This window comes from Mustela putorius, unplaced genomic scaffold (genome assembly GCF_011764305.1).
Source record: "Mustela putorius furo isolate JIRA1106 unplaced genomic scaffold, ASM1176430v1.1 tig00003853_pilon_pilon_pilon, whole genome shotgun sequence".
NCBI classification, from domain to species: domain Eukaryota; kingdom Metazoa; phylum Chordata; class Mammalia; order Carnivora; family Mustelidae; genus Mustela; species Mustela putorius.
The window spans coordinates 87,451,513-87,476,462 of NW_025422005.1; the positions used below are offsets into that span (position 1 = coordinate 87,451,513).

Here is a 24,950-nt window from a genome sequence, read left to right on the forward strand (position 1 = left end):
GGACAGATCCAGCTGCCAAATATTAATAAATACATAGTTGAACTGAATAGGCTATCAATCAACTGGATATAGAGTTGGCCCTTGAAAAACATGGGAGTTAGGAGTGCTGATTTTCCACACAGTTGAAAAGCCATGTATAATTTTGACTCCCTCAAAACAGCTATTAATAGCTTACTGTTGACCAAAATTCTGAATGATAACATAAAAAGTTCATTAACACATATTTTGTAATCTGTATTATATACTGTATTCCTAAAAATAAAGTAAGGTAAAAAAAAATGTTATTAAGAAATTCATAAGGAAGAGAAAATACATTTAAAGTACTGTATATATAAAAAAAATTGCATATAACTGGACCCATATAGTTCAAATATGTGTTGTTCAAGGATCAACTGTAATTGAAATCTATGCACTACTTCATCCAAAAACAACACACTACACATTCTTCACAAGCTCATCCTGGAACATTCATCAAGATAGACCACATTCTGGGCCATAAAATATTAGCAATTTTTAAACAATAGAATCATATAGCATAGTATCTGCTCTTAGAACACAGTGGAATTAAACTAAGAATCAATAACATAAAGGTACCTGAAGTTTCAAAATTCCTGAAGAATAAGCAACATAATTCTACATAACACATGAGTCAAAGCTGATATCTCAAAAGAAATGTAAAAGTATCTTTGAACTAAATGAAAACAAAAACACAACTTGCAAAATGTGTGGAATACAGCAAAACTATTTCTCAGAGAAATTTATAACATTGAATACATATGTTAGAATAAGAGAAAAATCTAAAATCAATCACCTAAGATTCCAAAGAAGAACAAATAAATCCAAAATAAGCAGAAGAAAAGAAATAAAAATTAGAGCAGATAGCAGTAAAATGACAGCAGTGTGTGTTTGTGTGTGTGTGTGTGTGTGTGTGTGTGTGTGTATTTCAAATAAGATCACTGCATCTCCTGCTAGGCTAAGAAAATAAGAGAGAAAATGTAATTAATTTTATAAATGAAAGAAGGACATCACTGTGTATTCCATGGATATAAAAGGATAATACAGAAATACTATGAAAAACTCTATGATCACAAATGTGATGAACTAGAAGGAATAAACAAATTTCCTGAAAGACACAATCTGCAAAAATTCATATAACAAGAACTAGATCATTTGAATAGGCTTATATCTATTCAATAAATCAAGTCAATAATTAATAGCCTTCCAAAACAGAAAGCACTGGGCCCTGAACAGTTCACTGGTGAGTTCTACAAAACATTTATGCAAGCAATTATATCAAGCTTCTACATTCTCTTTCAGAAAACAGAAGCAAAGGGAATACTTTCTACCTCATTATATGAAGACACTATTTCCTAAACCAAAGCCAGACAGAGACTTTACATGAAAACTACAGACCAATGTCTCTCATGAACACAGATGCAAAAATTCTCAGCAAAATATTAGCAAAGTGAAAATGTATAAACCAACAATATATAAAAAGATCTATCACCAAGTGAAATATATCCCCAGTATATAAGCCTGGGCCAACATTTGAAAATCAGTTAATGTAATCTATCACATCAATAGGCTGAAAAAGAAAAACCACATGATCATAGAGATAGATGCAGAAAAAAGCATTTGCCAAAATTAAACATCTATTTATGATTTAAAAAAAAAAAACTCTCAGCAAACTGGAAATAGAGGGAAACTTACTTAATTTGATAAATTAAAAAAATCTATGTAAAACCTAAAACTAACATCATACTTACTGGTGAGACTTGAAGCTTTCCCACTAAAATCAGGAAGAAGGCAAGGCTGTCCCCTCTCACCACTGCTTTTCAATATTGTACTGGAAGTCCTAGCTAATGCAATAAGACAAGAAAAGGAAATAAAAGATACAGATATGGAAGGAAGAAATAAAACTATCTTTGTTCATAGATGACATGACTGTCTATATAGAAAATCCAAAAGAATAAACAAACAAACAAAAACTCCTGGAACTAATTATGAATTAGAGCAAGGTTGCAGGATATAAGGTTAATATACACAAGCCAGTTGCTTTCCGATATACAACCAATGAACAAGTGAATTTGAGATTAAAAACACAATACTATTCGCATTAACACTTAAAAAATGAAATAAGTTAACCTAAGAATATATTTATAACATCCATATGAGGAAAATGGCAAAACTTTGATGAAAGATATCAAAGAAAAACTAAATAATTGAGAGATATTCCATATTCATGGATAAGAAAATCTACATTGTCAAGATGTCAGTTTTCTCAACTTATCTAGAGATTCAACATTCTCAGTCAAAATCCCAGGAAACTACTTTTGTATATGGTAAAATTAATTCTAAAGTTTCTAACAAGAGCAAAAAGACCCAGAATAGCCAACTCAATATTGAATGAGTAGAACAAAGTTGGGTAGACTAACATTACTTCACTTCCAGATTAAAGTGACAGTAATCAAGATGGTGTGGTATTGTTGGAAAAAATCAAATAGTCAATGGAACAAAAACAGACCCACGTAAGTATAGTTAACTGATCTTTAACAAAGAAGCAAGGTAATACAATGGAGCAAAGTTAGTCTAGTCAACAAATGGTGGTGGAAAGACTGGACACCCCACATGTAAAAAAGTGAATCTAAACACAAACCCTTCACAAAAATTAACTCAAAATAGATCACTGATCTAAATGTAAAATGCAAAACCTAAAACCCCTAGAAGATAATATACAAGAAAAACCTACACGATCTTGGGGATAGTGATGGTTTTTTAGATGCACCATCAAAAATATAATTCATGAAAGAAATAATTAATAAGCTGATCTCATTAAAATTAAAAACTTCATCTCCGTGAAAGACAATATTAAGCAAATGAGAAAACAAGTCAGACTGTCAGAAAGTACTTGCAAAAGACATATCTGATGAAGCACTGTTATCTAAAATATATAACAAACAGTTATAACTTAACAATAAGAAAATAACAACCTGATTAAAAAATGGACAGAAGACCTTAACAGATAGCTTACCAAAGACATACAGATGGCAAGTAAGCATATGAGAAAATGTTCAACATGTAGTCAGGGAAATGCAGACTAAAAAAATGAGATTCTACTACATGCCTATTAGAATGGCCAATATCTAAAATGGCCGAAGTGCCAAAATGTTGAACAGGAACTTTCATTCATTGCTGGTGGGAATGCAAAATTGTTAGCTCTTTTGGAAGACAGTGACAGTTTCTTAAAAAACTAAGCACATTCTTACCATATCAGCAATCATACATTTTGGTATTTACCCAAAGGAGTTAAAAACTGTCCACACAAACACCTGCACACAGATGTTTATGGAAGCTTTATTCATAATTACTAAAAACTTGAAAGCTACTTGAAAGATATCTTTCAGTAGGTGAATGGATAAATAAATTGTGTTACATTCAGATAATGGAATATTATTGAGCACTAAAAAGAAAAGAGCTATCAAGCCATGAAGGACATGGAAGAAACATAAATGCATATTACTAAGTAAAAGAAGTCAACCTGAAAAGACTACACCTGTATGATTCCAACTATACGACATTTTGGAAAAGGCAAAACTATGGAAACACTGAAAGGATTAGTGGTTGTCAGGATTTAGAAGAGAGGTAAGCATGAATAGGTGGAGCCCAGAGGATTTTTAGGGCATGAAATTATTTCACAAGATATGACACCGATAAATACGTGCTATGTTACATTAGCTAAGATTCACAGAATGTACAACCCAAGAATGAACCCTAATGTGAACTCTGGACTTCAAATTACAATGATATGTTAATATAGGTTCACCCATTACAACAAATGTACTGGGATGGTGAGGACTTTGATAGTCGAAGAGGCCGTGTGTGTGTGTGTGTGTTTATGTGTGCACATGTGTATACCCACAGGAGTACTTGGAAACTGTCTACTTTCCACTCAATTTTGCTCTGAACCTGTAACAGCTCTAAAGATATAAAGTGTATTAATGAATAATTTTAAAAAGACAATAGACACTCAGATAAACCAAATGTTAAAACTCTTAGAGATTTTAAAACATCTATTATAACTATGAAACACTCGATCCAACAATTTCGTGACACACTTTCTTTTTAAGGCATATGTTACATTCACCAAGACAGACTATATGCTGGGCCATAAAATAACTGTCAATAAATATACATGCAGTGAGATGATATCAAGTTCATTTTCAGAGGAAAACAGACATCTACACTGGAAACTAGGAAATGTTGTGAGAAGAATCAAAGAAAAGCAAAATAAATGGAAAATTATACCATATTCAGGAAATGGAAAACAATGTCTGTTAAACATAGGCTCTCTTCATTTTGATCTGGAGCTTAAATGAAATTCCAATTAAAACCAAATTCCCTTTAAATGAAAATTCAATTTTATTTTAAAAATTGACAAACTTATTCCAAAATTCATATAGAATGCCAATAACCTAAAGGAGCTAACACAATGTTTACAACGAATAAAAAGTAAGGGCATTTACCCCACCTAATATCAAAATTTTCTATTAAACTACAGTAATCAAGGTAGTTTGGTATTAGTAAAAAAGATAGACAAATCAATAGAATAGGATAATAGTTGAGTAATAGATCTACTCATATGTAGTCAACTGATTTTTGACACAGAAATCACAGCAATCCAGTGCATGACTGGCAAGTCTTCTTTGCAAACGATGAAGTGGATATCCTTGTCTAAAAACAATCAACATTGACTTTTACCTCATACCATACACAAATATTAACTCAAAATGTGGTATAACCTATGTGTAAAACCTAATATTACAATATATCTGGTAACAGGAAAACATTTTTGTAATTTTGGTGTAGGTAAATGTCTCTTAGAACACAAAAAGTGTAAAACGTAACAACAAAATTGACAAACTTTATCAAAATGAAAAGCATTCACTCTTTATAAGACACTATTAACAAAATAAAAAGGTAAGCCACATGCTGGAAAAGTATTTACAAAACTCTATCAGACAAAGTATGAAGGATTTATTAAAAGAAAAACTCTTAAAGCTCCATAATCAAAATATAGCAACCATTTTTTTTTTTTAAATGGGCTAAAGACACCTCAGAGAAGAAGATCCAGAAATGGCCAATGAGCACCTGAAAAAATGCTTGACTTCATCAGCTATGAGGGAAATGTAAACTAATACCACAGTGAAATACTACTATACAACCACTGAGAGTGGCTAAAATTTAGAAGACTAACCATATCAAGGGTTGGCAAGGACACAGGGCAACTGAAATTTTCATTCACTACTGGAAAGAGTGTAAAAATTAATTAATGCCACTTTGGATGTTCATTAATTAATTCCACAGTTAAATAGTTTCTTTGATTTTTAAAGTTAAATATGCACTACCAAATAACTAAAGCATTCCATTTCTCGGTATTCAGCTAAGACAAACAAAAATAAATGCCAACACAAAATGTATGCATGAATGTTCATAGCAGCTTTATATGCAGTAGCCAAAATCTAGAAATGACTCAAATGCCCACTAATAGAATAAATGGATGAACAAACTGTGGTTTACTCATACATTAGAGTGCTGTTCATCAATTTTTAAATAAGCAAAATAATGATATATGAGACACGGATAAGTGTTAAAAACATAATGCTGAGTGATAAAAGCCAAACTAAAGAGAGTATACTCAGTATCATCCTGTTTATTAAATTTTTAGAAAAAATAAATATGCTATACTGATTAAAATGTAAATTAGTGATTACTTGAGAGAAGAAGACAGGAATTAGAAGAATCCATAAGGAAATTTTGGGTATGATGGCCATGTTTATTTTCTTGAAGATGATGATGGTTTCAGAGGTATAAACACATTTCACAACTGATCAGATGGTATACTTTTAATATTTGCAACTTATTGTACTTCAGTTATATCTCAATAAATAGATCTTTAAAAATCTCAAGTGTTATTATAGCTAAATGCATCTAGACTAGGAAAAGTGGGTAAATGGGAAAGCTACCTCCATCCTGTTTTGTTGTTCTATAGGAAAACCATGTCTACTAGCACTGTTTTTTAAAAAGCATATGCTCAGAAAATATACATAGTATAAAGATACACAAGCATCACAAAGTGATAATCAAATTCTTACTAGAATATTGGAGATAGTTATTGATATAAATATATAGATAAAGATAGATAGATATAGATATACAGATAGATATAAAGATATAGATAATAGCTATTAAAACCTTAAGGTAAGTTTTCTGGACTTGTAAAACTACTGAAATTGTGTAGCTTTTATAAATTATTATTCATTAATTTTGACTAAGAAAAATGAATGCCAAAATCATTCTGAGAAGTTTGAAAAAAATGAAAAATTTCATCAACAAGCTTTTCCACTTGAATTGTCATTATATTCTTCTGATTGCTTCAAAAGAAATAATCTGCCCAAACATAGAAAATTGTTGGAAATATAATAGACTTGTAACAACCTGCTTTTATAATTAAAAAAGAAAAAAGATTGAAATAACAATGTTTTGAAGACTTGAGTTATAGTGTCTACAACTTGATATTTAGTAAAGAAATTTCCCTGTTTAAAAGACTACAAAAGTAATTTTATTGATAAAGAATACAGGCAATGTAGTTATTTTTTTAATTTAGCTTTTCCTCACATCTTTGAAGTGTATTATCAAGCTAGGAAAAATAAAAAAACCCAAGGTTATGGATCAGTGTCGGTTATATATTTTGTGCCTGCTTGAAAGTATTCACATGCCAGACCATGTTTTCCCTGCTGGGTTCTGTACCCAGGTGCTACCTGCTTAGAGAGGGAAAATGTATCTAATCTCCACAAGATACCTAGTACACAAGCACTAGCCTAGGAACCAAGTACTCCATTTATAAGACAGAAAGATCGCATAAAACCTTGGACTGCTACATGGATCATAGTTGCTCCCTCATATCAAAAATGTGTAAGAATATTGACATGTCATAGCTGTAAGATGATAAAAAAGAACAAAAATAATAAGAAGAAAATTATATAGTAATACATAATTAAACTGACATATATCTTGATATATATATAATTAATACTAGTATTATAAGCACTTTACATTCATGAGCTTTTTTTTAAATATATATACTTACTAGGGAGATTACATTACTATTCCCAATTGATGATTGAGAAATTAAAACTTACATAAAGTAAAAATAAATAAATAAATAAATAAACAAATAATGAAACTTAGAGTAATTACATAGAGAAATGTAGTTAAGCCATTCTGGAATTCAAAATCAGATTTTTCTGATTCTATAATCCATTTTTTATTCGTCCCACTATGCTGTAATTAAGTGATCTGAATTATGACTCTGTATATTGATTTTGGTATTTTCATATAAACTAACTTGTCATACTTAAAAAATTTTTCTTAGATTTGCTGTTATCCATTTGATGTTGAATTCTTTGAAGTCTTTAGACTGTAATTCAAATATGGCCACATTTAGCATTTTTTGCCACAACAGTACCATTCCATAGATGTAGGATAATACAGATTATAGAAATTAAACTACATACTGAACAGATCTGCAGCTAAATTGGAATGACACTATTTCCAAAGAAGGGATATTTTCAATTTTTGGAATAATGTATCACTGATCTTTTTATATCATGTTCATCATTACAACTGCTTATCAAGCACTAAAACAATGTATATATGGCACCATTCCTATCTCTTATCATTTTTAGTTTAATTTCTACACATTCACTTGCAGAGATTCAAAAGTCTAGATAAATGGAATACAAAATGATAATGGAAAACAAAATGAAAAGAAAATATATGAGTAAATTTTTAGAGAAAGATACATTAACATATTCAGATAAGATGAACTAATTTCACAAAAGGAGGCAGAAAGTTTTACTGTGATTTTAAAATCTATTTGAGGGGCCCCTGGGTGGCTCAGTTGGTTAAAGCCTCTGCCTTTGGCTCACGTCATAATCTCAGGATCCTGGGATTGAGTCCCCCACTGGGCTCTCTGCTCAGCAGGAAGCCTGCTTCCTCTCTCTCTGCCTGCCTCACCTACTTGTGATCTGCCTGTCAAATAAATAAATAAAATCTCTTAAAAATAATAAAATAAAATAAAATCTGTGTTTGAATTCCTTCTTTTCCTCATATTCTTTTTTCAAGTGGGAAAGACTAAATTGTTTTTGAAATTTATATACCCATACAATAATATAATTTAGGAAGTAAGATGAGTTTTATGTATGGCTATTATTTGGATAGATTGATAAAGATAAACCTTATAGTGAAATATCTGCATTTATTTACTTTTTCAAAACTAATTACATATCATATTGAACAAGTGTTCTTTTTAAAGCTCCATAGGGTTTCATGAAACTCCAAGATGTAAAACAGCATAATAAACTTATTTTTGCTACTCACTGTCACATTCACTAAAGAATTCATTAATGAGTCTTCTAAAATTATTTTTCTTAATAGTTTAGCAGTTTTTCCAAATAAACAGCTAGAATTACTCCAAGATTTAGAATGTGGCTTATGGATTAGAAAATTAAGAATTCATCAAGGAATATATATAGTAATCTTTTCTCCTAGTACATCTGTCCTTGGTAATTTACTCGAAGCCCCTTGGCCAGAAAGTTTCTGGTTAGCAGTTGTGAAAACATATGGAAATATTTTAGGGAAATCATTTTTATATATTCTAGGGGTTGATACTGTAATCAGCCTATGAAACACAGAGGCTATTATGACATATTTTAAAATATGTAACATCAGATTCGATGATTTGTTTTGAAAAAAGAACATATTGTGATAGACTAAAACTGTAATTCAAAAACTCTAAACTGTACCCCAGTGAGCATGAGTGCAGTATATGGGAAAGAAAGTGGAGTACAGTATGTGCATGGGGTTAGTATGGGGATGACAAAGGAAGCCCTGTCTGAAAAAGACATTTAATCAACATGTACATAGAACAAATATCTTTCAGGGTGGTAAATTCTGTGAGTATTCATAATTAATTTATATTTTTAAGAGATATTAATTAATGTTAATTTTTTCTCTTCTGTATTTCTTTTTTTTTTAAGAATTATTTCATTTATTTATTTGAGAGAGAGTGTGTATGCAAGCATGAGGAGAGGGGCGGGGCAGAGGGAGATCTCAAGCAGACTCCATGCTGCGCTGAGCACGGAGCCAGACACGGGGGCTCGATCCCACGACCTCGAGATCATGACCTGAGCCAATATCAGGAGTCAGATGTTCAACCAACGAGCCACCCAGGCATCCCTACTGTATTTCCTCTTATATATTCTTACCATTTATGATTAACAAAGTTTAATCTTAATTTCCATTGCTTAAGTTCCAGAAGGCCTGTAACTATGTATAGCAATAGACTAAATGAATATATGAAATGAAACCATCCACTGATATAGTTCATCCATATTACTCATTTATGTTGCCAGAAAATAAGGTTGTGTGTATTACAAAAACAAATTTAGTCTATGAAACTGATGTTTTGTAGTTTAATTTTAAAATAGATGGGGCGCCTGGGTGGCTCAGTGGGTTAAGCCGCTGCCTTCAGCTCGGGTCATGATCGCAAGGTCCTGGGATCGAGCCCCGCGTGGGGCTCTCTGCTCAGCCGGGAGCCTGCTTCCTTCTCTCTCTCTGCCTGCCTCTCTACCTGCTTCTGATCTCTCTTCTGTCAAATAAATAAATAAAATCTTCAAAAAAAATTTTAAAAAAATAGAACTTTGGGGTGCCTAGGTGGCTCAGTGGGTTAAGCCTCTGCCTTCGGCTCAGGTCATGATCTCAGGGTCCTGGGTTTGAGTCCTGCACCGGCTCTCTGCTCAGCGGGGAGCCTGCTTCCCCCTACCTCCCCACCTGCCTCTCTGCCTACTGTGATCTCTCTCTGTGTGCCAAATAAGTAAATAAAATCTTTCAAAAAATAAAAATAAAATAGAACTTTGCTAGACTCGATATTAAGTTTTCTTTACAATATTCATAGAATAAATATTTATCACTTGTGTGTAATCAATACATGATATTGGAAGATCTGAGAGTATATTATTATGTATTGCTGAATGAGTTTATCATTTAATTTAGTATAATATAATGTGTTAAAAACATTTTGTATTGAGTCAAAGGCTTAGGTATACACAGGTTGAAAACAGTCAGAAACAGAATCTCAACTGAAAGTGTGACAAATGTTAATTATATTTAAAATTGTGCCACAGTTTATGTATATAAGTACAGGAATGTAATATCTTCCTGCACCAAATGTACATTGTTCTTTCTGTGAAAAATACTGTCTGTGTCTATGTGTTATATTCACTAACAACCAAATACAGAAAATCTTCCATGTTAATCTTGCCTATTAATTTGTAATATAATACAGAGCTTTATTATACTTTGAAAAATAAATTATGCAGAAATTGTATAAAAGCAGATCACAGTACAGAGTATTATCTGAGGAGTGAATCCTTTTATGGGGTCAGGATTCAGGTCTGTTTGTTCTGTTAATAACTGACTAAATGAAAATTAAAGGACAAACTACCAAATCCAATGATGGAAGGATTAAAAGAAAGAATGTGATGATCATTAATTGGTGAATTATGACTGGAAGGAAACTTTTTACTACAACCTTCGTATTATTAAAGAAGTGATTTTTAAAAACATACATTCAGCTTTCGCAATATGAACTCTATTTTATACCTTGGAAATGTTAACAAAGAACAGAGAAAGGCAGAATATCTGACTTGTACATTTCCCTAAATTAATCTCCCAGAGAAGGAAGTGAAGAAAATGTTCTTTTCTCCAAAGAAAATAATGCAAAGTACCGAGAGTGAAGCCATTTGCCCTTCGCAGGAGAATAGCCTGCCTGTGTTCAAATCAACCAATCTCTCTGTTTCCCAGTCCTTACAGCCATCATTGTCTACTCATTCTCTTAACCAACAATAAAAAACATCACCACTACACCCGCAGGAGAAGAAAGTAGGTCACCCTTTCGTTTTCAACGTGGCTCTATCACGTATCTTGATTGTAACTGTTATTAACACAGTTCATCTGATTTAACGATATTCAACGTCAAGTAAACTCTGATTTATGTTTACCTCAAAAACTTCTTCATCCAGAATCCTTGTTCCAAACACCGTGATTCCATTGGTGTCAACAATTGCTCTCTCACTTCTATCAAGTGGTTTTGTGGTTTTTTTCTTACAATCAACAATCATTGTCACAGTTTTCTTCTCCACGCTGATTGCTACTCGATGCCACCTAAAAAAGCCAAGTTATTCTTTTGTAGGCTTCAAAGACATTGTTGTCATCATTATTCAGGTTAAAAATACGATGTACTTTAAATTGTGAAAGTGAGCTGAAATTGTCCAAAATGTAGGCTCATTTTTTAATCAATCCGTTAACAGGAGACTACTTACTATTTACCCAGAAGAGTATTAGGTAGTAAAAAGGACACAAACAGTATGAAATTCACATCAGGGGTGGCTGTCTATGCTGATAAGGAAGTACCCATCCTTTGGTTCACTTTGTATGGTTGTAACAAAAGCTTAATCTCATCATGTCCTGATGAGTGTATTTGATAGAGATCAGGGGTGGGATACACGGTAAGTAATAGTTTCTATGTACGTAAATGCTTTCTTCCAAATGGAATTCCACTTAATTTTTTTTTTCTCTAGAGATCCCCTGAGATGAACTGTAGAAGGGTATGTCTACTAACTGAATGACTGCTCCATCTGGAACAACTGAACGTCCTAATTGTACAACACAATGTGCTCCTCTGTCCTTATTCACATTTATTTCAAGTGCTTTCGTTTTCTTTTTCCACTTTAATTTCAAGACAGTTATAGATCACTCCTGTGGGCAGGATCCAAAACTGAGACACAATATCTCTCCTTCTTTCCAGGGTTGGCAGGAAGTGGGAGCACTGAAAGAAAGCATAGTCAGCGCATGTGTGGAGTGAGAGTCTCCATTCACGGGAAAGCTACTGCTTCAGCTAATTCAGGGCGGCGATGACATGTCTACCTTCAGGGGTAGACATGGTCAGCCCTTTGGAAACATATAAACCCTAATCTTACTGTAAAATGGTGGGTTTTATTAACAATATCTGGTGCTAACATAAACCACTGAGTGAGGTTCACTTGGATTTTGCGAGCCACTCTGGTTTATATTTTATTTTTTTTTTCCAAATGAAAAATTCTAGATTAATATTGCAGAAGTGTCTAGGACTACATCCATAAAATAAAATACCCAAAAAATTGCAGGAGCCTTCCTAAATGCCTTTTATGTGACTTGGCATGGCTACTGATGAGGACCAAGTATATTTCCATATATACTTAATCTTTGGTCTTTCCATAGCACATTCAACTAGCACAGGAGTCTGCTTAGTTTGAATTGCGCAGAGATTTATTTTGGAGCCACCTAATACTGTGAGAGTAAAATTTACACGTATTTCTGCCAAGAAGCCTGTGTCTTAAGTTAAACCATCTCTGCCGTTGTACGTATGTGCTTTTCATTAGCAGAAAATAAAAATGATTTCCACTGTTAAAAGCTGATTAGGACTCTGAACTTGATCTTACTGTTGATTAATTTCAGCTCGGATGATAATGATACATCATAATCATGGTATTAAAATACTAAACCACCCCTAAGTTTTAGAGTCAGTCTTAATCCCTTTTTCATATATTTTATACTCAAATTATCAGAAAATCCTTATATTCAATGTATATACAGAATCCAGTGTCTCTTGACTACCCAATCTTCAAGTTCTCTCATCTAGACTCCTAACTAGTCTCTGCCTCCACGTTCATGCAACCAGAGTAACCATTTATTTTATCTTTTTTTTCCTTACCTATGGTGTTCATTTTTAAAAACTTTTTAACAGCTTAATTTTATTTTTTTTCAGTGCTCCAAGATTGTTTATGCACCATGCCCAGTGCTCCTCGCAATATGCACCCTCCTCAATACCACGAGGCTCATCCATCCCCCATACCCCTCTCTTCCAAAACCCTGAGTTCGTTTCTCAGAGTCCACAGTCTCTCATGCTTCGTTTCTCCCTCTGACTTCCCCAATTTACTTTTCCTTTCCTTCTCCTAATGTCCTCCATGTTATTCCTTATGTTCCACAAATAAGGAAAACCATGTTGAGATTCCACAAAAAATTAAAAATGTAGTGACCATTTTAAAATACAACTCCAGGGAAGCTTGGGTGGCTCAGTGGTTAAAGCCTCTGCCTTCAGCTCAGGTCATGATCTCAGGGTCCTGGGATCGAGTCCCGCATCGGGCTCTCTGCCCAGCAGGAAGCCTGCATCCTCCTCCTCTCTCTCTGCCTGCCTTTCTGCCTACTTGTGATCTGTCTGTCAAATTAAAAAAAGAAAAATCTTTAAAAAAAAAATTAAAAAAAAAATATAACTCCAGCAATTGCGCTACTGGGTATTTACCCCAAAGATACAGATATAGTAAAAAGAAGGGGCACAATGTACCCAATGTTCATAGCAGCAGTGTCCACAATAGCCAAACTGAGGAAGGAGATGAGATGCCCTTCAACAGATGAATGGATAAAGATGTGGTTCATATATACAATGGAATATTACTCAGCATCAGAAAGGATGAATATCTACCATTTGCATCAACATGGATGGAAATGAAGGAGATTATGCTGAGTGAAATAAGTCAAAAAAGAAAGACAATTATCATATGATTTCACTCATTTGTGGAACATAAGGAATAGTGCAGAAGACATTAGGAGAAGGAAGGGAAAAATGAAGGGGGTGAAATCAAGGGGGGAGATGGACCATGAGAGACTATGAACCCCAGGAAGCGTACTTAGGGTTTTAGAGGGAGGGGGTGGAGGGATGGGTGAGTCTGGTGGTGGCTATTAAGGAGGGCATGTATTACATGGAGCACTGGGTGTTATATGCAAACAATGAATCATGGAACACTACATCAAAAACTAATGATGTATTGACAATGGAATACTATGCAGCCATCAAAAGAAATGAAATCTTGCCATTTGCAACGACGTGGATGGAACTAGAGGGTATCATGCTTAGTGATATAAGTCAATCAGAGAAAGACAACTATCATATGATCTCCCTGATATGAGGAAGTGGAGATGCAACATGGAGGGTTTGGGGGGTAGGAAAAGAATAAATGAAACAGGAAGGGGATAGGGGGAGGAAGAGGGTGGTGGGGTTATGGACATTGGGGAGGGTATGTGCTATGGTGAGTGCTGTGAAGTGTAAACCTGGCGATTCACAGACCTGGGGATAAAAATACATTATATGTTTATAAAAATATTAAAAATTTAAAATTAAAAAAAAAACTAATGATGTATTGTACGGTGACATACAGTAGATAACATAATAAAATAAAAACAATACAAATCAGATCAAGTCTCTGCCTTGCTAAAAACCATCTGATATTCTTAGTAAAAAGCTGAAGTCCTTACTCTGCTTCACATGGGTGTGCCCTGGCTCTCTGACCTCACACCCAATTTTTGCTTTCTCGCTGCCTGCACAAGAGCCACACTGCTGTGTCTTTACCATTCTTTGCATGTGTTCTTCACTCTGCTGGAAACATTCTTTCTCCATAACCCCACATAGTCCACTCCTTCACATCCAACATGCCTTTGCTCAATGCAACCATATTAAAGAGATATTCTATTGAAAACAGTATACCCTTAAATTCCTTACCCTGATATTTTCATATCATCACTTTTCATATTAACTAATAAGGACAGTATGTAAATTGCTCATAAATCTTAGTTTTTCCTGCCACAGAGGTGAAGTTTTCTCCATGGTCCTGACAAGGATACACTGAGTGTGGATATACATTTTTTTTTCCATCTGCACTGCTATTTCCTTCTTACACCTGTAACTAAGTGTCATATTTCAGATAAGGCTAGTTTTAGGAGCCTAGATTCAGCAATAAAATACCAAGTAAATTTTTTTTTAAGATTTTATTTATTTATTTGTGAGAGAGAAATAGCAAGAGAGAGCACAAGCAGGAAGGAGAGGGAGACGCAAGTGCCCTCCGAGCAGGGGGCCCAATGCGGAGCTCAACGTTAGGACCCTGAGTCGAAGGCCGATGCTTAACTGACTGAGTCACCTAGGCGCCCCACCAGGTAAATTTAATGCACATTTATTTAATGCACATTTAGCTGCTAAGTGAAAGGTAATATTCTCAATGCAGAATTTAGAATCCAGCATGGTTTTCAGAAGAGTATGATGATTACTAGGTAGTCTAACTATCTAAGTTCAAATCCTACCTCTGCCACTTTGGAAATATATCACCTCAGGAAAGTCACTTAAACTTGCTGTACCTCAGTCCACTTTTCTATAAAATGGGTTTATTAACATTATTTTCTTCAAAGAGTGAAAAATTAAATGAATTGACTATGTATAAAGTGCTTCAAACAGTATATAGCACCGATCAAGCATTATAAAAAGCTTCTTATGATTGTCAGTATTAACATGCTTAATAATAAGTAAATCAAAGCAGGTCATTCCTCTGCTCAAAATGTCTGCAGCGACTTGCATTTTACTCCAGATGGAATGCAGAATGCTTATAGCCATCTACAAAGTGTTATGCCCTTTGGCCTCCCATGGCTTCTCCATCCTCATCATTCCGCTCTGCTCCTGCCATGCTGGTATCCTTGACATCGCTTAGACCAAATCAGTCACACCTGGAATCAGAGGCTGTGTATTCGCTTCCCCTTCTCCTGGAATAGCATATACTTTTAGTTATCGGCAGGGCATGCACCCCAGATTCGTCACCAGTCACCTCCTTCTATCTTTTTTTTTTTTTAAGGTCAGAGTTGGGAAGTGACCTTTATTTTTTTTTTTAAGATTTTTATTAATTTATTTGACAGAAAGAGACACACAGCAAGAGAGAGAACACAGCAGGGGGAGTGGGAGGGAGAGAAGCAGGCTTTCCACTGAGCAGGTAGATGGGATCATGACCTGAGCTGGAGGCAGATGCTTCATGACTGAGCCACTCAGGCACCCCATTCACCAGTCACCATCTTAGTGAGATTTTCCCTGATCTCATTCCTTAAAATTGCACCCTCCACCACGATTCCCTATCCTCTCCACTGCTCTATTTCTATCTCTCTCACTTATCACCACCTGATATGCTCTTTACTCATATATATATATTTTTTTTTTTAATTGGACATCATTTGTCCACCCAGACTGCAAAAGAAACTATGTAAAATTAGGTATGTTTCATTCATTTATGTGTCTCCAAGCTCTAGAAAAACTGCATCACACTTTATGAATATTTCTTGAATGGTTAAATGAAATAATTGCTTTCAATACAGTTATAACATTGGATTATTATATTACTTACTTCCCATCAGCAATGTTAACAGTTCTGAAGAGGGGATAGTCTTCTGGGGCAGGTTTTCCAGTGTGGTCTTCAAACAGGAAAACAGGTGATCTCCCAACCTCAACACCAATTTGCTGAATACCGTGCTCATTATATATAGATAAAAGGAAAGACTGAATTCCTTTTTTGGGTTTTATTGTAAATAATATTGAAAAATCTTCTGGAAAATTTCCTCCTGAGAAGAGAAAGTCAAAGGGTCAAAAATTACATATTCTCAAATTATTCCTGGATCACCCTATTTTTTTTTTTAACTTTGTAGGCGGCCATAATAAGTCATGTAAATTCAAACAGTCATAACGATTAAGGTTAAAAAACAAATGGGAAGGAGATGATAATAAGCTTTCTCTGCTATAATTGCCCAAGCTAAGTTCAAACTTTAAAGCCACTCATTTAAAGCACAATGATTATGTAAAATTAAATTCAAAGTTAGGAAACAAGATTGACCATGGTGCTAATGCATTAAATATACAAGAAGAACTTTTAAAATATGAAAGTACCACTTTTTGTATAAGATTTGTATTTTCATCCTTGTCTGATCTATGGCACCCTCTCTTTAAAGAAAGTGCTCTAAGGACACAATATATGAAGGTACTTAAGTCATCCCTCAAAAGTTAAAGAGTTTCTGATCAGTTTTTCCTATCACACAAAGGCAGTTTCACTAATAAAAAGCTTATGTCATTATACATCATAATTGTTAGATACTTGGTTAATTTTTTTCTAAATTCAAGAGGACTATCTCTTTATTTTTTTCTTTTTTTTCTCCTCTTACCATCATACTCCAAATATCCAGAATGGGGCCAAATCTACATCATAAGTGCTTAGTAAGTATTTATTAAATAAATATATCAGTTAAATGATTATCACAAATATATCTCAGATAGTTAAACAATGTCTACTCATGTATTTTTATTAAAACATTGCATATTAAATTCCACAATTTATTCTTCAAAAATACTTGTACATATATATCTTACTATCCTGGAATGTAAGCAGACATTATTGTTTGAAGAAGGAGATTATTTCAGTTAGAAAGTTTTCCATATGCAGAAGTGGACTATCTGTGCATGTGTGATCAGAGATATCTGGGACAGGAACATCCATATTCAAGCCATTCATTCTGAATTCTATTCTACATGGTAAAAATATTATGAATATAACTTCCATAGAGTCAAATTCAAAAGATTATATTAGACAAGCAATTCCACTTCTAAGAATTTATTGAAATAGGAATAATGCTTATGTGTAAAGATATGTCAATCCACCAGAACACTACTTATAATCCTAAAATATTAATATGGCCTACAATGGTTGGGACTGGCTAAAAAAAATATAAAACACTTATATAGCATAAGTAGCCACTTAAAGTATTAGGAAACATTTTATGAAATTGAAGTTATTTAAAATGTGGAAATTAAATAAGAGTATGTCATAGAGAAAGCAGTCACTTAATGTTAACTACTTAGTTCTGTAATATCTATTTATATCTGTATCTATATCTTTATCTTTATCCATATCTATCTATATCTAGATAAATAGATTTATAAAAACTAAAAAGTATTTATGTTTACTTAAAACTCTTATTTTTAATTTTTAAAATAATTTATCAAAAACTTTGGTATATCACAAATAGGTCATAAAAACTTTGCTATCACAGGAAAAAATAAGAACTATACATATATATATAGTTTTTTTTCATTTAAGTGTCATAAAGACATCTAATTTTGTATTTCTGTAAATCAACGGAAGGAAAATAATCATATAAATAAAATGAAAAGGTAATAAAACACATAAATTAATACAACAAGTTTTACCTGCTTATACTATAAATAAAAATCTAGGTAGGTAATTTAGCCTGTTATTGAAAAAGCTCCATAGAAAATAAACCTTTTCTTCAAAAAGGTAACTCAGAGTGTTGAAAATCATAGGAGTTCTTTCCCTAGATGTACATTATTCAAGTATCTCTACACTGAGAAAAAAAAGATGCTAAAATATTGTGAGTTACGGGAAAATGTTTTTTTATTTTTGCAAAAACATGATGAATTAATGTCTGCATAAAGACATTTAAGGAAAAAGAAATTTTCAGAAAGAATATATTCCTATTAGAAATAGATTATAGAAAATTCTAATCAATCATCCAATTTGTACAGCACAACTTTTGAAATGATCAGCTGCTAACCACACTAATGAGCAAAGTTTTTCAATTACAGAAGTATTTTCCAATTTAAAATTAGGCAATAAGATTTTAATTATAATCTTTAAGTTATGACCTTTAAAAAAGAAAACTTAGTTACCTAAAGAATCATGACTTGATGTCAAAATATTCAGTCTAATCTAGGCATCCCACCTTAGTTTCTTCCCTATAAGACATTAAACAAAGTTGTCCATAACTGACTAAATGTCTCAGAAAGAATTCACTATGATATTAATTCAACAACAGAAATGCAACCACTTACTATAAGAAATGTTATCTAAAATAACAGTGATCAGTATACATGATAAAGTAAAATTGAAATATTTCAACTTAAATATGTTTTGAAATATATAAATTCAAACTAAAAATAAAGCATCTCTCTGTTGGATGCTTTTTTTTTTAACTTTTTTTTTAAGATTTTATTTATTTATTTGACAGAGAGAGAGATCACAAATAGGAAGAGAGACAGACAGAGAGAGAGATGAGGAGAAGCAGGCTCCCTGCTGAGCAGAGAGCCCAATGCGGGACTCGATCCCAGGCCCCTGGGATCATGACCTGAGCCGAAGGCAGAGGCTTAACCCACTGAGCCACCCAGGCGCCCCTGGATGCTTTTGTTAAAGAAAGAAATGCTATTAATACTTTTGATACACATGTATACATAAATTATATACATGCAATAATCATAATTCACACTGAATGTATCAAGTTCAATAGTGATTCTCAAAATGGTCTGTAGTATCAATAGATAATGCATGCATGAATAAATTTTATATGAAAAAGGCACAAAACTTTATTATTTGATTTTCATTTTTTTTAGATGTGGTTACTAGATTTCCATGTGGAATATGTCTCCCTTTAACTAAAATCCTGTTTGGATATAGCTTGGTGATCAGCAAGTTTTGAAAATGAGTAGGGAAGGTCATTTTTGCATAGTAGGAAATCTCAGCTTAGTTTAAAAGGCAGGACTGTCTCTCAGCCTCACATCATTTACTGGTTCTGTGATTATATTCAAATACTTCACATTTCTAATCCTTAATCTATAATTTGGGCTTAAATATTCTTCTTTCCAGATGGATATGAAGACAGAGATCAATATACACTAAGTTTCTTATATAGTATCTGTTGAGCAGCAGGTGTTCTAAAGAGTGCAGATAGAATTTGCAAATTACAGGGACAACTGGATGGCTCAATGGGTTAAGCCTCTGCCCTTGGCTCAAGTCAGGATCTCAGGCTCTTTGCTCAGCAGGGGGCCTAGTTCCACCTCCCCCTCCCCTTCCCCCTTTCCCTCTGCCTGCTTCTCTGCCTACCTGTGATCTCTCTCTTTTTGTCAAATAAACTTTTTAAAAATCTTTAAAAATTGAAAAAAAAAAAAGAATTTGAAAACTATAGCTTCTATTCAGGTCACATGTACAACGTTCTCAGACAGTTAAATTAAAGGTCTCAGGTTAGGACTTTAGAGGACACATACCTTAATTAGACAGAATTTTACAGTGGCTATCTGACAATCCTCCACTCCTAACAGTGCTGAAGTTTCCACTACCACTGCTTACCTTCTTCATTAGAAAAGAAGTTGCTATTATGTTCCCATAATGGAAGAAAAACTATTCCAAGTAATTTTTCAAAGATCTTTTTTACTAATTTGATAAAGAATAATACTTGCTTTGGATTTTTTTTAACTTTAAAAATATCTTTGATCTGGGGCGCCTGGGTGGCTCAGTGGGTTAAGCCTCCGCCTTGGCCCAGGTCATGATCCCAGGGTCCTGGGATCAAGCCAGGCGGCTGGCTCTCTGCTCAGCAGGGAGTCTGCTTCTCTTCTTCTCTCTCTACCTGCCTCTCTGCTTACTTGTGATCTCTGTCTGTCAAATAAATAAATAAAATCTTAAAAAAAAAAAAAAACTGCCATTTTGCATTATTTGACAAGAAGCTCTACCCTGGAGGATGATCAAGTTTAAATTCATTTGTGTGGGAGGAAAAATAAGGTCCATATCAGAGGTGTCTCCTCATATCTGAAATACTCATTATTAGAATTATATGCCTAAGGCACAATGTTATGAGGTGAAAAAAAAAAAAAAAAAGAAACTGATTTAAGGGAATTTTGTTAACTCTCACGGAAGGAGATTCCAAAGGCATACATCGCATTCTTTTACTCTGAGTAGCACAACAGAAGTGATTGAAGTAATCAAACTAACCACCAATTTGGAAGGCAGAAAAACTGACCCTGATAGGATGAACCAAAGTATAAAAAATTTAAAACTAACTTTCTAAAAACAAAACAAAACAAACAAACAAAAAAAACCCCTAACTTTCTGAGTATTTCCAGAACTTTTCCATGAGTGTATTTTTCACTGTTTTTTTTTTCCTCTTGAAAATTCCCATCCCTTTCTTATTTCTGCATTAGAGTGAAGATAAATAGAAAAGCAACATAATTTTTACATGTGCAACTTTTAAACTTGATTTTTTAAAAAAATATTTTATGAACTTAACTATTCTAACATTTTATTTTCAAAGTCAGAAAAATTAATGCATTGATATTCTTTGTATTTTCAGTTTGTTACTTTCGTCTAGCAAAACAAGAAAAATTGGGAGGAAAAACAGTTTAATAAAAATAAATGTGTTTTCAAAAACACTTTAAAATGTCCATCCATGAAAAATACACTACCTTGTTTTGTAATTCTTTAGTTCCTTCATTTTTAATTTTTCTGTTGTCAGGAAACAGTTTTATGTGAAAATAGGGAATTCAAATCCCTTCAGATAAAGGTAGTAGAGAGGATAATATGAAGAGTTTAAATGATAAATGATTTCTGAGGATCCCAAAGCACCAACAAGAAACTCCTGAGAGTATAGGGAATAATGGTCTTGGCAATAGACAAGACCTGGATTAAATACTGACCCCTCGTAATTTGGACAAGTCCAAGAATTTCAGTGAAACTATTCCCTCTCTGTTAAGTAAGGATGAGGACATTCAATTTAGTATAGTTATAAGAAAAAATAATTGACATGTATCCAATAGCAGACTTGTAAGGAGTTGCTTGCCTTCACAATGTGATGCTCAAAAATTGTCGTTTTATCACTCAACTCCATTTCCCTACATTACCATGATTAGATAACGAGTGTTATTAAGTCCGTCTTGGAAAGAAAGAAATAGTCACCAGGTATTTTCCAATATCATTACAAAACTTTTCAGGTAAAGATTTACAAAATCTCTAGTCCCAGATCTCCTTATAACTATGAGATATGACTAACTTTTACTATATTTGAGATAAGAACAGGATCTAAAAATAACACAGAATAATCTGTTTTATAACATCTGCTGAAGAATTTCAATTGTAAATTATATTAATTTTAGAAAGAAAATCACTAAGTATGTCTAAACCACATGCCCATTCAATCCACATGGGTAGTCATTAAGGGTAAAGTTGTCATGATCCCCCTAATAAATAAATTCTACATGGTTATATGCAAAAATAAGCTAGATAAAATATTGTCTTCATATTTTGTCATCTTGCAATAAATAATAAATTATTAAATTTTCAAATGAGTATATCTTCTGTGATTGTGCTGAGTAAAAATTGGCAATCATTAAATCATTAGTTATTTTCAATAAGTCACCTTAGTGACCACAATGTATTCAGCATCCCATATATGAAAGAACTATATCTGTCCCTATAATTTTGCATTATAGACAATGATAAGAAGAAACAATAATAATTTGTAAAGTAGTAGTAGTTGTAGTAATCAAGTGAACATACCTGAAAATAACTGCTTTGTTGGAGCACTGAGTTGTGCTTGCTTTGAAACTCTGTAAGCAGTATCCGAACCTTGTGAATTCTTTCTGTTTGTGCAAAAGCCCGTTGTTTTTGATATTCCCTCTGGAGAGTTGTGAAAATCTAGAGCTTTCAGAACATCAACTGGAGCAGCTGAAAATAAATTAAAAGTAAAAAAAAAATTGAACAAATAATATAAAAATGAGAATTCTTAACAGATAAAACAGTTTGTTATTCTACTTCTCAAATCTGCTACTTGCCATACTTCCCTAACATTTGGGTAGGAGACTGAGGAGTGGAACAGCAGATAAATTATAGACTATGAAATCCTCAAATACAAAATATGTCAAATCAAGAATAAAATTATGGAAAAGCAAACAGAAAATATTCATGTGTGGGGAAAATATGTAGATTTAGAATCAAATATATAGAATATATATGTTTTATATATATATGTAATATAGTACATATTATATATAATATATAATTTAATATATGTGAATTTACATCCTGTCTGATGCATCTCAGTTACAATTTATAAAGTCCTTAATCATTCTAAATAATTGCATTATTTGGAATTAAAGTGAAAGCCAGCATCTGGACATATTCCATTAATTTCTAATAGATCTATTATTCAGCTATTCATAATCTAAATAAAGGTGATTTTGAAGGTTTGAATTCACAATATTATACATAATTATTATGAAATGTGTAATTAATAAGCCATATTGTATACACAAAGAAGTTATAAAGAATAGGTAACAAAACATAATACTCTTGTCTTGAGTACATCTCTATGTTAGTTATCTACAAATTATATATAAGCATATAGCAGGGTGAATAGTGTGTACTTGTGTACTTGTGTATGTATCTATGTATCTTTGAATGTATATGCATATTGAGGTATAATTTGTTGATTTTTACCCTCTAAATTTGCCGGGGTATTTCATGGACGTTGCTTCATGCTTCATGATTCAGATTGAAAGTCCTGGGAGACTTTGGATAAAAGTGTAATCTTTGGATAAAAATTTAATAAAGTGCTATCCATTTGGATAAACTTGATGTTTTAAACAGTTTCTTTGGAATATAATTCACTTGCCATGTAATTCACCCATTTAATATGTATAATTCATTGATTTTGGTATATTATGCTATTCATTTTTTTAATTGGGGTAAAATACATACAACATAAAATTTGCCATTTTAACCAATTCATGTACAGCAGCATAATTACATTCACAATGCTGTGCAACCATCACCACTATCTGTTTCCAAGACATTTTCATCACCTGAAACAGAAACTGTAACCACTGAGGGGTAACTCCCAAATTCACCACCTCTGCCCAGGCTCTGGTAACTGATAATATATATTCTATCTCTATGAAGCTGACTGTTCTAAAAATTTCATAAAAGTGGAATTATACAATATTCCTCAGAACACTGAACATGAAATTACCATATGACCAAGTGATTCCACTCCTAGGTATATACCCAAAAGAACTGAAAGCTGTTACTTAAATTGATACCTGTGTGCCAACGCTCACTGAAATGTTATTCACAATAGCCAAAAGGTGGAAACAAACCAAATTTCTATCAATACATGAACAGATTAACAAAATGCAGTACATGCATACAATGGAATAGAATTCAGTAATAAATAGCAATGATGTTCTGATACACGCTACCACATGGATGAACCTTCAAAATGTTACACGATATGAAATAAAGCAGACATAAAAGGACAATGTTTTAGATATCAGACCCCCTGATCCACAACTTAATATGTGCTTAATTCATTAAGCAAGCCAAACCATGAATCATGTGGTATAAGCATTGTTATAAAAACAGACTTCAGGCTGCGTATCACTCAATAGACCCGTGTTCTATTGATTTTTTTTCCTTATTCAAAAATAAAAACATTCAGAGAAGGCCATGCATTGTCCATTGTATTACTGAGCATGTTTGAGACAGATGTCCTTACTGCAAGTTTTTAGATTCCCGTTCAGAAAGAAAAGAGATCACTTCTGCCTGAAAGTGAACCAGTATTACTGATTTGAAAAGTTCAGGTGTTAGTTAAAAAACAAAACAGAATAGAATTGCAATCAAATTTCAAAATATATTGTGTTTTATAAATATACTGTTTCTGGGAGGACTTAATGAGAATGGAAAAAGGACTCTGATTTCAGAATCAAAAGATACCATCACAATTTACCACATTTCATAGAGGATGTTGTTTTTTGAAAATTATAATTTCAAGTAGTAATTTTTTTTACGACTAACAGTTCATTATAGAATGAATGAATGAATGAATGAGTGCTTGTGAGCAATGTATATTTGGTCATTTCCTTAGTTAATTAAGATTTAGGAGTATTGACTTCCATACGTACAAACACATGTGGATGAAGCTTTACGGGTTTCCTTTTTAGAGTATGGTAAGCATACTTCCTTTAACAATACTCCACCTGCCTATTTCATCAAGCCTCTGAATGAAAATCAACATATTATCCAATATAGTATATATGGTTCCAAATTATTAAAAAGAAATTAAAAAAACTTTTTCTTTATAGAAATAAGACATTTCAAAGG

At 33.0% G+C, this 24,950-nt stretch overlaps 1 protein-coding gene across 8 annotated transcripts in view; it reads right to left on the bottom strand.

Annotated features, from left to right (window-relative positions):
* COL11A1 (collagen type XI alpha 1 chain) overlaps positions 1-24,950 on the bottom strand; it is a 208,736-nt gene that overhangs the window by 163,489 nt on the left and 20,297 nt on the right. For all 8 annotated transcript variants that reach the window (XM_004775160.3, XM_004775159.3, XM_004775161.3 and 5 more), the window contains exons 2-4: positions 22,350-22,517; positions 16,371-16,584; positions 11,121-11,283 (exon numbers count right to left, since the gene is read on the bottom strand). In XM_004775160.3, the coding sequence (XP_004775217.1) occupies positions 11,121-11,283; positions 16,371-16,584; positions 22,350-22,517 (545 nt within the window). The remainder of the gene's footprint in view (positions 1-11,120; positions 11,284-16,370; positions 16,585-22,349; positions 22,518-24,950) is intronic.